Source organism: Galeopterus variegatus, unplaced genomic scaffold (genome assembly GCF_000696425.1).
Source record: "Galeopterus variegatus unplaced genomic scaffold, G_variegatus-3.0.2 Scaffold2468, whole genome shotgun sequence".
NCBI classification, from domain to species: Eukaryota; Metazoa; Chordata; class Mammalia; order Dermoptera; family Cynocephalidae; genus Galeopterus; species Galeopterus variegatus.
Window position 1 is genome coordinate 104,612 of NW_007728579.1, and position 11,970 is coordinate 116,581.

At 35.4% G+C, this 11,970-nt stretch overlaps 1 protein-coding gene across 2 annotated transcripts in view; it reads right to left on the reverse strand.

The window, feature by feature from the left end:
• Positions 1–11,970, reverse strand: part of MTRR (5-methyltetrahydrofolate-homocysteine methyltransferase reductase) — a 40,669-nt gene that overhangs the window by 24,426 nt on the left and 4,273 nt on the right. For both annotated transcript variants that reach the window (XM_008581797.1, XM_008581795.1), the window contains exon 3: positions 10,888–11,005. In XM_008581797.1, the coding sequence (XP_008580019.1) occupies positions 10,888–11,005 (118 nt within the window). The remainder of the gene's footprint in view (positions 1–10,887; positions 11,006–11,970) is intronic.

Below are 11,970 nucleotides of genomic sequence, written 5' to 3' on the forward strand. Positions count from 1 at the left end.
AAAAAAAAAAAAAAAAACTCAGAATTATGATGACCATCACGTGGAATGTTCCAGAGATTGATCCTTTCCCTCACATGATCTGGCTCTTCATCCTGACAACTTGGCTTGACTTTCTATCTGTTGGGGACACGTGATTTATAGGGACTGCACATGAATGCAACCAACCAGAAGGTTGGGAGCCCCAAGAATATGGCTGGACAGAAATGTGGGTTGCACCCCACTTGCAGTTATACCAACTGTTGCCAGTTCTTAAGGCATTATTCTTTCTTTTGGCTGTTTTTTAGAGTAGCTCTGGGTCTTAGAAGGGCTAAAGTGTATTTTAAAACAAGGCCACTTTAATTAGGCCCACTCAGAAGCTTCTCAAAAGATTTCAAAATTTTTTATTTCCTCTTTAAAAGGTTGTTCATAGAAGACCAAGTAAAAAGCTTAAGAAAATTAAATCTACCAACGTTTTGATTAATTACTGTCCTAACCTGAACACACAAAAAAGTCTAAAGTATTTACAAAAGTTAGGCCCTTCCAGGCCGACCAGACATAGAAAACGCTTTTCTTCACCATATTCATTATAGTTCTCCATCCCAAAGTAAGTAATCTAATTAAGAAATAAGTTGAAAAGACAGCCCATAGGACTAAAATTGGTGTGCAAAATACAAATTTCTGACATCTAGGTGGGTATTTTGAAACTCTTTGTAAAAGAAATTTACATCTATAAAGAAAATCTTCATTTGTATAGGAGTCTCCCTGTAGGCACCTAAATTACTAGAAACGTTTGCAGTACGGAAGACTTTAGTTTACGTAAGAAATCTTACCTTTTTTAAGCTGCTTTTTCTGTAAATTGTCTTAACGAGGCATTTACCTCCTTCTCTTTTTCTTTGGGCAAACTGTCTACCTCACTTCATTTGGCAGTCATCTCTTTGGAATTTAGAGTTTCCTGGCTAACAATTACTTGGGGAACTAAAATGGACTGAAGAACTGTCTAAAGGAGGGAGAGGCATTATTTTAAAAACTGTCAAGAATCTTACCAAAGCTGTAAGATCAACTTCTGTATGTGTGTCTGTATGTCTATATGTCTTATGCGTATGTGATGTTTCTCTACCAAAATATAAGAAAGAGCTCTAATTAATTGGCTAAAAAAAAGTGCTTAAATCAAATATTTCATTAAAAAAAAAAAAAAAGAGGTGGGATAACCTAACTCCAATGCTTTTTAGTTCATGTGACTTGGGCAAATCTTAGGTAAATCAGATCAGTTTTCTGTTTTGAGGTTAATGAAAACAGATGCATCTCCTGATCAGTAAAACACCCACTTATACAACTTTAGGGTTCTTGCTTAGGCAGAGACTGCCTTACATTCACATGCTGTAGAAAGGGTTTACAGGACAACTTGAGATGATGGTTAGTTTGTTCAATGTCTTATAGAATTTTAACAAACAGTTCGAGCAGGGTTGTTAAAAATAAGTAAATCAAGCATAAATGTTTATAAACTTTTCTAATAAAAAAAAAAGTCCTTGGTAACCTGAAACTTCAAGGGCAATTATGTAATAGATATTTGTTAATTGTTTGGGTTATTTCTAAATAAGTTAAAAACTAAAACGTTAATTATTGAGCATAACCTTAAAGTTCACATACATTGACATCTTGTTTTTATATGGTACAGAAAAGCTATATATATTTGGGTCTGTTAGTAAACATACGAAACATTGTTTTATAGACCTACAGTGAATAGAGATGAGAAAGGGGGAAAAGAAGGGGATATAGGCAGTAATTGGGTAAGGAACACAAAAAGTAATCACAATTTCTAATGAACATGCTAATATTTGATTGTCACATACTGTACACAAATACTGATAGTCAACTCTGTACCCCATAAACATACATAAATAATAAAAAAAATTATTCTATGATACAAGGCTAAAGTTTGCTCCCCTGTGTTGGAATGACAGGATCTTCTCAAAGCACTAACTGCTCTTAGTAGAAAATTATGAGGTTTTCTTAATCTTTTAGGTGATTGGCTTGGGAAACAGATTCTGTGTTTCATCAAAACAATTTCTTGTGCTTTGCGTCTTCTAAATCTTTTGTCACTTTGGTTTTATTTTATAATGTTTTATGATCCTACTTAATTAAGTGTTTTAAACCTCTGATATCTGACAAACTTCACAAAAAAATCAAATTCTAAAAATTGGGTCTTTTTGACCTTAAACTAACTTTGAGGTGTTCCAAAGGGACCTGGGGCTTCTCAAGGGATTTATCAAAAAGAGACATTAAAACCAACTGGACTTATCTGACAGGTTAAATTATATGGGAAGCACTGTCAAAACAATAAATGATGTTTTACCTTCTTTGAATTACACAGATATGTTATTAATATATGTGCCAAGATTGTATAGGGTTCTAAAAATCTGATGTGTCTTGGTATAAATGCTATCAGTCATAATTTTGCTTATTTTAAATTACTGCATGCCACAGAAATAACTGAATTTTCTTGTCATGGCCATTTTTAGTCTTGTTCTCCATAGTTAATTGATCTTGTTCTCCACAGTTAATTGATTTATTCTTTACTCTCAGCTTTATTCTAAACTCTTTGAAAGCAATTATAATTTTAAAGTGTTGTGTTGTCAAAGAGGTTCGCTAACTTTGGGTTCATACCGTTGACAGAATTTCCAAAATCCTAATGAAGATCTATTGGGTTTGCAACACTGCTAACCAAGATCAGACAGGAAAAATTAATTACATGGGACTGAATGAACTGATGAAGAATCATGGGTTTTTATGGCTTATTTTGAAACACTGTTGGTTCTTTTTAATTTAAGAAAAAAAAATTTAAGCTATCTATAGCTTGCAGCAATTTGGTACAGCATACTTTTGTAAACAGAAATGGAAACATTTGATTTTACTTTCTACCTGACACTTCCAGAATTTGGAAACTATTCATGAGCACTCTCATTTTTATGGCAATATGGTTATTTACATGAGTTCAATAAGAATCTGTTCTCGGGCCGATCCCGTGGCTCACTTTCTCATTTTTATGGCAATATGGTTATTTACATGAGTTCAATAAGAATCTGTTCTCGGGCCGACCCCGTGGCTCACTTCATATTTGAAATGTGCACAGAATGCCTGGCTTCACAGGTTTCCAACCTTCTAGTGAGTGAATTAACTGTTACTACTCGGTAGGCCCAAGAACCTCAAGGTATCAGATACAGCAGGCAAAGTCTAATGTCTTCCTTTGTTTGGTATCCTAACACTGAGATTTTAAAAGTCTAATCTGATATTCCTTGACAAATTTCAAGAAAAACAAATTTTAGAAGAGCTTATGTAGTTATTCCTGCTTATGTAAACAACCAGGCAAACTGGTTTTACCATAATTATCTTTGGCAAAAATGGAGGTGATTGTAGAGAGCAAAAATTTTATTTCAAAAGAAAACTATAGTACATCTGATACTAGATTGTAGCCCTGTTTACTGTTTTTGAGTTTTATTGTCTACCTGTAGACTGGACTAACATGAATTCTTCTAGTTTTCTTTGATATCTGGCTACAACTTTCTAAAAACAAGAACTGCTCTGTTCCTGAAGACCTATAAGCTGGAAGCTGGACAGCTCCACATAAATTTCGAGAGACAAGTTTCACGCCTGTTGTGTGGGCCACACCGAGAGTTCACCAAAAAAGCCTGATGCTATAACCAGAGATGTTCAAACTGCAAACCAGGATGAGAAGTTGCCTACTTCAGGCTGTAGGCAGCTTTTTCTCCAGAATATCATTGGAACAAGACTTCCTATCATAATGAGACTCTTACCTCTTGATTTTTCCTTCCTTATACCTTTCTCTTTCAGTTGACAGATGATGCAGTTAAAACTTCAAAATCAGGAGCTTCTGAGAGTTATGTGTCACTCTCTGCTTCAACCCAGTAGTGCTAGGTTACCTACTAACTGAATAGGGAAGAATCTGTGCAGTGGCTCACACTGTGCAGTGGCTGCACATGGATAAATAATACATCAGGAATTACAAAAAACTAATGAACAGACTACTTAGTAATGAACAAGCTATGTGGTCAAATAGGGTAGACTCCCCATCTGCCTGTCCAATTTTAGGTGGTTCAGTTCATGAGGACCCTGGCTAAGGAGCATACTCTAAACTCTTGGTATTACCTTCCACACAGTCATTAAAACTAACCTCCCTGGTGTGCTGTGTTCTCTCAAAAGTTTTAAATGTTTTGTGCAGCCATCCATCAAACGTCATAGGGTAAAACAGGCTGGAACAAACAAAAGGCAAAGAAATGCATGAAAATGAGGACATCTTAACCTACGAATGGAACGAACGCCCTGCTGAGACCAGGAACCCCTAATGATGGTAAGTGAAAGTGGCGCTGATGACCTAAGTTTTGGTCACACTCATCACCTAATGAGAGCCTGACCAAAAGGGGGGAAATGTTAAGTAAAAATTATTGGAGGCCATTGTTTTGGACTAAGTTCCTACACTAGGCCCCAACAGACCACACTAAAACCAAAATGGAGTCACCCCTGCTAAGTGACATATCACTTCAGTTGTGATCTGATGAAGAAGTTCCCTCTGCTTTGATCCTTACACAAAACAGACAGCCAAAATAACCTGATGTTAACTAATCAGTTGTGTTCTTACTGTTCTGCATCCCTGTCCCCCACCTTACAAGGAAAGTACCTTTGAAATAACCAACCCGCTTTCTGTTCTGTTTCTGTTTTCTTCAGCCTCTTCTGTCTATAAATCCTTTGTTATATGTAATAAAGCACTTCTCTGACTCTGCTGATGGTGTTTCCAGGACCAATCATCACTTTTAGCTCCCAATAAACTTTACAGAATTAAAAAAAGAGTAAGTAAAAAATAAAGATCAAAGAAATGAAATGGGATATGAAGATTTTTAGTAATTTGATAATAGGAATATAAATCCTCTTAATTTCCTAAAATAGAATTGGTAATCTTCATTTAAAGAAGTTATAATTTTCAACAGGCATGCTAAATTCTAATATACCAATCAAATGCACCACCTTTTTTTTAATCTAGCCAATTTACTGAGGTTTTTTTTTTTCCCCTATAGATTAAAATATCACCCAGAAATCACTCTGGATTAATGCCAAGTCTTTGAATAAACAAATAGTTCCAACCCTTCTGTCAGTCCTGAACAATTATTTTGGTAAAATTTTCAGGGAGGCTGACACAGGGGAAAAAAGCAATCATCTTTAGGAATGTTGAGTTAATTATAAATATATTTTTAAAATGTGGTAGTTCACTTACTACTCATAACTCAGTAATAACATTCCCTATACTCCCTGAAGAGAGAAATTTAAGTAGTGTAAATGGATAAGAAAGACCGTGTCAGGGCACTGGAAATAACATGTTCATCATTTTTAATCACAACTCAAAGGAGGAATTGATTAAATTCTAACTTATAAAGCTAAATGACTATTAAGAGGAGGCACATTTCAGACCTTTGTCTTAAGAGGACTCAGACAGCAATTTCATTGTGTTCATTAGGTACTCACATAGTACACACCTCAAAATTTGGTTATACATTACATGTACCCTTTGTGAAAGCAAATTTATAAAATTATTGATTCAATAATAACAGCTACATTTAAAATATTCTCATAACTCAGAATTATTAAGGTGATTAATATCTATAATCATAAAGGCAGCAAATGTTCACTGAGTATTTACTATAAGACAGGCATTCTAAGAGGACATATATTAATTCCTCTGATCCTCCCAAGAAGCTCACACAGTACATACAATTATCATCTATTTCACACATAAAGAAAGCAAGGCACAAAAAGTTTAAGTAATGTGGCTAAGCTTCCAGTTGGTAAGCGAAGGATGGAGGACTTGAATCCAGATACTTAGACTAGAGTCGCATTCTTAACCCCTCTGGTGCAGTGGCACACTAAGCAAGGATGTCTGCTTGAAAATATTTTAATTTTAGAAAAGGAAAATTTTAAGTAAGGCAGTTAGTTTGACAATTTAAGAGATGCATGCTGCTGAAATACACATTCAAGAATTTTAATACTTGATTCAATAAATGAACAGAGAAAATGACAGCCTTTGAAGAGGAGTCAGTGGCACACTAAGCAAGGATGTCTGCTTGAAAATATTTTAATTTTAGAAAAGGAAAATTTCAAGTAAGGCAGTTAGTTTGACAATTTAAGAGATGCAAGCTGCTGAAATACACATTCAAGAATTTTAATACTTGATTCAATAAATGAACAGAGAAAATGACAGCCTTTGAAGAGGAGTAAAATACGGAGGAATGACGAACCCAGTGGATTACATAAGCAGAACAGCAGTTAAACACAGCTCGCACAAGGCTCGACATTTAATGTCAGTAAGGGTCTGGCAAAAAAAGGGTCAATATAAAGGAATAAAACTAAAAGTTAACACACAAGGAAATGTCAGAGAGCTTTGTCATAATTAGGAAAAACACATGCACTGGAAGTATGGGGGGAAACACAGCATGGCGGCTATAGAAAAGGACGGAAAAGGGTCGAAATATGTAAGAGTCTCCAACATACTCATTCAAGGTGATAATATGCAGAAAGGTAAGAAATTTGTTGAATTTGTCATTTTTCATAAACGATTATTCATTAACTCAGTGAGTGAAAATTCATTTAATACATACACCTAGTAGGAAAAAATCAACTGTGTGTGATGTTATCCGGCTAAAATAGTTAAATAACTTGCAGGATGATATATGTAGACCTTTGAATAGACATGTTATACTAATTCGAAAGGTGGTGCACAGGGCAAAATACAGAGTTGTAAAAACAAGAATAAATAAAAGTATTGAAAANATATTTGAAATGTGCACAGAATGCCTGGCTTCACAGGTTTCCAACCTTCTAGTGAGTGAATTAACTGTTACTACTCGGTAGGCCCAAGAACCTCAAGGTATCAGATACAGCAGGCAAAGTCTAATGTCTTCCTTTGTTTGGTATCCTAACACTGAGATTTTAAAAGTCTAATCTGATATTCCTTGACAAATTTTAAGAAAAACAAATTTTAGAAGAGCTTATGTAGTTATTCCTGCTTATGTAAACAACCAGGCAAACTGGTTTTACCATAATTATCTTTGGCAAAAATGGAGGTGATTGTAGAGAGCAAAAATTTTATTTCAAAAGAAAACTATAGTACATCTGATACTAGATTGTAGCCCTGTTTACTGTTTTTGAGTTTTATTGTCTACCTGTAGACTGGACTAACATGAATTCTTCTAGTTTTCTTTGATATCTGGCTACAACTTTCTAAAAACAAGAACTGCTCTGTTCCTGAAGACCTATAAGCTGGAAGCTGGACAGCTCCACATAAATTTCGAGAGACAAGTTTCACGCCTGTTGTGTGGGCCACACTGAGAGTTCACCAAAAAAGCCTGATGCTATAACCAGAGATGTTCAAACTGCAAACCAGGATGAGAAGTTGCCTACTTCAGGCTGTAGGCAGCTTTTTCTCCAGAATATCATTGGAACAAGACTTCCTATCATAATGAGACTCTTACCTCTTGATTTTTCCTTCCTTATACCTTTCTCTTTCAGTTGACAGATGATGCAGTTAAAACTTCAAAATCAGGAGCTTCTGAGAGTTATGTGTCACTCTCTGCTTCAACCCAGTAGTGCTAGGTTACCTACTAACTGAATAGGGAAGAATCTGTGCAGTGGCTCACACTGTGCAGTGGCTGCACATGGATAAATAATACATCAGGAATTACAAAAAACTAATGAACAGACTACTTAGTAATGAACAAGCTATGTGGTCAAATAGGGTAGACTCCCCATCTGCCTGTCCAATTTTAGGTGGTTCAGTTCATGAGGACCCTGGCTAAGGAGCATACTCTAAACTCTTGGTATTACCTTCCACACAGTCATTAAAACTAACCTCCCTGGTGTGCTGTGTTCTCTCAAAAGTTTTAAATGTTTTGTGCAGCCATCCATCAAACGTCATAGGGTAAAACAGGCTGGAACAAACAAAAGGCAAAGAAATGCATGAAAATGAGGACATCTTAACCTACGAATGGAACGAACGCCCTGCTGAGACCAGGAACCCCTAATGATGGTAAGTGAAAGTGGCGCTGATGACCTAAGTTTTGGTCACACTCATCACCTAATGAGAGCCTGACCAAAAGGGGGGAAATGTTAAGTAAAAATTATTGGAGGCCATTGTTTTGGACTAAGTTCCTACACTAGGCCCCAACAGACCACACTAAAACCAAAATGGAGTCACCCCTGCTAAGTGACATATCACTTCAGTTGTGATCTGATGAAGAAGTTCCCTCTGCTTTGATCCTTACACAAAACAGACAGCCAAAATAACCTGATGTTAACTAATCAGTTGTGTTCTTACTGTTCTGCATCCCTGTCCCCCACCTTACAAGGAAAGTACCTTTGAAATAACCAACCCGCTTTCTGTTCTGTTTCTGTTTTCTTCAGCCTCTTCTGTCTATAAATCCTTTGTTATATGTAATAAAGCACTTCTCTGACTCTGCTGATGGTGTTTCCAGGACCAATCATCACTTTTAGCTCCCAATAAACTTTACAGAATTAAAAAAAGAGTAAGTAAAAAATAAAGATCAAAGAAATGAAATGGGATATGAAGATATTTTAGTAATTTGATAATAGGAATATAAATCCTCTTAATTTCCTAAAATAGAATTGGTAATCTTCATTTAAAGAAGTTATAATTTTCAACAGGCATGCTAAATTCTAATATACCAATCAAATGCACCACCTTTTTTTTAATCTAGCCAATTTACTGAGGTTTTTTTTTTTCCCCTATAGATTAAAATATCACCCAGAAATCACTCTGGATTAATGCCAAGTCTTTGAATAAACAAATAGTTCCAACCCTTCTGTCAGTCCTGAACAATTATTTTGGTAAAATTTTCAGGGAGGCTGACACAGGGGAAAAAAGCAATCATCTTTAGGAATGTTGAGTTAATTATAAATATATTTTTAAAATGTGGTAGTTCACTTACTACTCATAACTCAGTAATAACATTCCCTATACTCCCTGAAGAGAGAAATTTAAGTAGTGTAAATGGATAAGAAAGACCGTGTCAGGGCACTGGAAATAACATGTTCATCATTTTTAATCACAACTCAAAGGAGGAATTGATTAAATTCTAACTTATAAAGCTAAATGACTATTAAGAGGAGGCACATTTCAGACCTTTGTCTTAAGAGGACTCAGACAGCAATTTCATTGTGTTCATTAGGTACTCACATAGTACACACCTCAAAATTTGGTTATACATTACATGTACCCTTTGTGAAAGCAAATTTATAAAATTATTGATTCAATAATAACAGCTACATTTAAAATATTCTCATAACTCAGAATTATTAAGGTGATTAATATCTATAATCATAAAGGCAGCAAATGTTCACTGAGTATTTACTATAAGACAGGCATTCTAAGAGGACATATATTAATTCCTCTGATCCTCCCAAGAAGCTCACACAGTACATACAATTATCATCTATTTCACACATAAAGAAAGCAAGGCACAAAAAGTTTAAGTAATGTGGCTAAGCTTCCAGTTGGTAAGCGAAGGATGGAGGACTTGAATCCAGATACTTAGACTAGAGTCGCATTCTTAACCCCTCTGGTGCAGTGGCACACTAAGCAAGGATGTCTGCTTGAAAATATTTTAATTTTAGAAAAGGAAAATTTTAAGTAAGGCAGTTAGTTTGACAATTTAAGAGATGCATGCTGCTGAAATACACATTCAAGAATTTTAATACTTGATTCAATAAATGAACAGAGAAAATGACAGCCTTTGAAGAGGAGTAAAATACGGAGGAATGACGAACCCAGTGGATTACATAAGCAGAACAGCAGTTAAACACAGCTCGCACAAGGCTCGACATTTAATGTCAGTAAGGGTCTGGCAAAAAAAGGGTCAATATAAAGGAATAAAACTAAAAGTTAACACACAAGGAAATGTCAGAGAGCTTTGTCATAATTAGGAAAAACACATGCACTGGAAGTATGGGGGGAAACACAGCATGGCGGCTATAGAAAAGGACGGAAAAGGGTCGAAATATGTAAGAGTCTCCAACATACTCATTCAAGGTGATAATATGCAGAAAGGTAAGAAATTTGTTGAATTTGTCATTTTTCATAAACGATTATTCATTAACTCAGTGAGTGAAAATTCATTTAATACATACACCTAGTAGGAAAAAATCAACTGTGTGTGATGTTATCCGGCTAAAATAGTTAAATAACTTGCAGGATGATATATGTAGACCTTTGAATAGACATGTTATACTAATTCGAAAGGTGGTGCACAGGGCAAAATACAGAGTTGTAAAAACAAGAATAAATAAAAGTATTGAAAAGAGAAAGTATACTTCTGATTGGTACAGTGGCAAATGGCCATTGAGATGGTGGAGAGAGTGCCAAGAAATGCAGTCTGCCATGAAGGCCCACTGGTGTGTTCTCCATCAGAGAGCCTGGTCCAACTGGGTCCTCCCCATGTGAGGAACTGAATCCAGTGGCCCCCCTTCTGCACGGCGGAGAGAAGTGCATGTACCAACTATCAAAGTTCTTCAAGAAAATACTGACTTTTACAAATACCCACACACATTAATATAAAGATAACTGTACTGGGACACTGTTTCTAACTCTTTCCATTAGTGGATACTGAGAAGAATGAGACACAAGCACACACAAATCAGCAAAATAGGTAAATTGTGCTCTGGCTGACTTCCTTGGATCCAAAAGCTGAAAAAGCAAATAAAACTAAAATAGAGCTCTCAAGATGAAACTTTCAGTGCTACCAAAAGCCAACATGTTTCATAAACTCACTCATTTTCACCAGGCATAAATAAGGGTTTATTGGAAGAAAGAGAGAAGTACGTTGCCCTTACCCTACACAGTCATCTGCATGTCCAGTGTCATAGAAATGTCGGGCTCCAAGCTCTTGAAGTCTTTTATCGATTATTTTCCCCCCATTACAGAAGTATGTGTATTCTGAATCACCCAGACCTAAAGAGTCCAAACAGATAATTAGTGCACGAGGAGGTTTAAATTTAAAGATTTAAAGAACAGATAAATGAAATACCTAAAACAATACTATTCCATGCTTATGGATGGATGCAGGAAGAAATAATGTATAGTTTCACATTTCTTATTTTCCTTGCATAATACTAAGCATGCAGACAATTATGGTCTATTTTACAATGTAAAAGTACCAGATATACTGAGACAAAACACTTATTGACCACTGTTCAAAGAAATATATTTTTACATTCTTGTTTCCACGAATCCATGTAAAAATATAGAAATTTTAAAACAAGGATTAGGCACATTTAAAAACTACAATATCTGTAGACTCTTCTGATCTTGAGCAGGGGTCAACCACTACCTCTGGGCCAAATCTCACACACTGTCTTTTTTTGTAAATAAAATTTTATTGGAACACAGCCAAGTCATTTATTTACATACAGTTTATGGCTGCTTCCAAGCTACAACAGCAAAGTTAAGTAGTTGTGATAGAGACTATATGGCCTACAAAGCCTAAATATTTACTATCTGGCGCTTTATAAAGTTTACTGACTCCTGATCTATAGTATAGAGAAGTTCATCTACAGTATAATAACCACTTGCTCTAAATGTTTCTGTGTTGGGTGAATTAAGAATTGCATCTATGTTTCATGGTAAGAAAACAGACTAACATTTTCATACTTAGCTGAAATTTTAAAATTGAAAGCTTAAATTTTTCAGTTTAATTATCTCCACGTTTTTTCCAAGAGTAGGGAGAAAAAATGGTGGGCACACATATTGACTAGAATGGTTGTACAGACTTCAGTCTTTTCTTTAAAATAATTGCTTTTGAGGGATTTTCAAAGCAATATATACAGAAACTGGAAAAATCTGAGTTAAAAAAAATTGTAAATATCTTAAAATACTCTCTTGAACATGTTATATATGACAGATCATGGCCAGGGTTA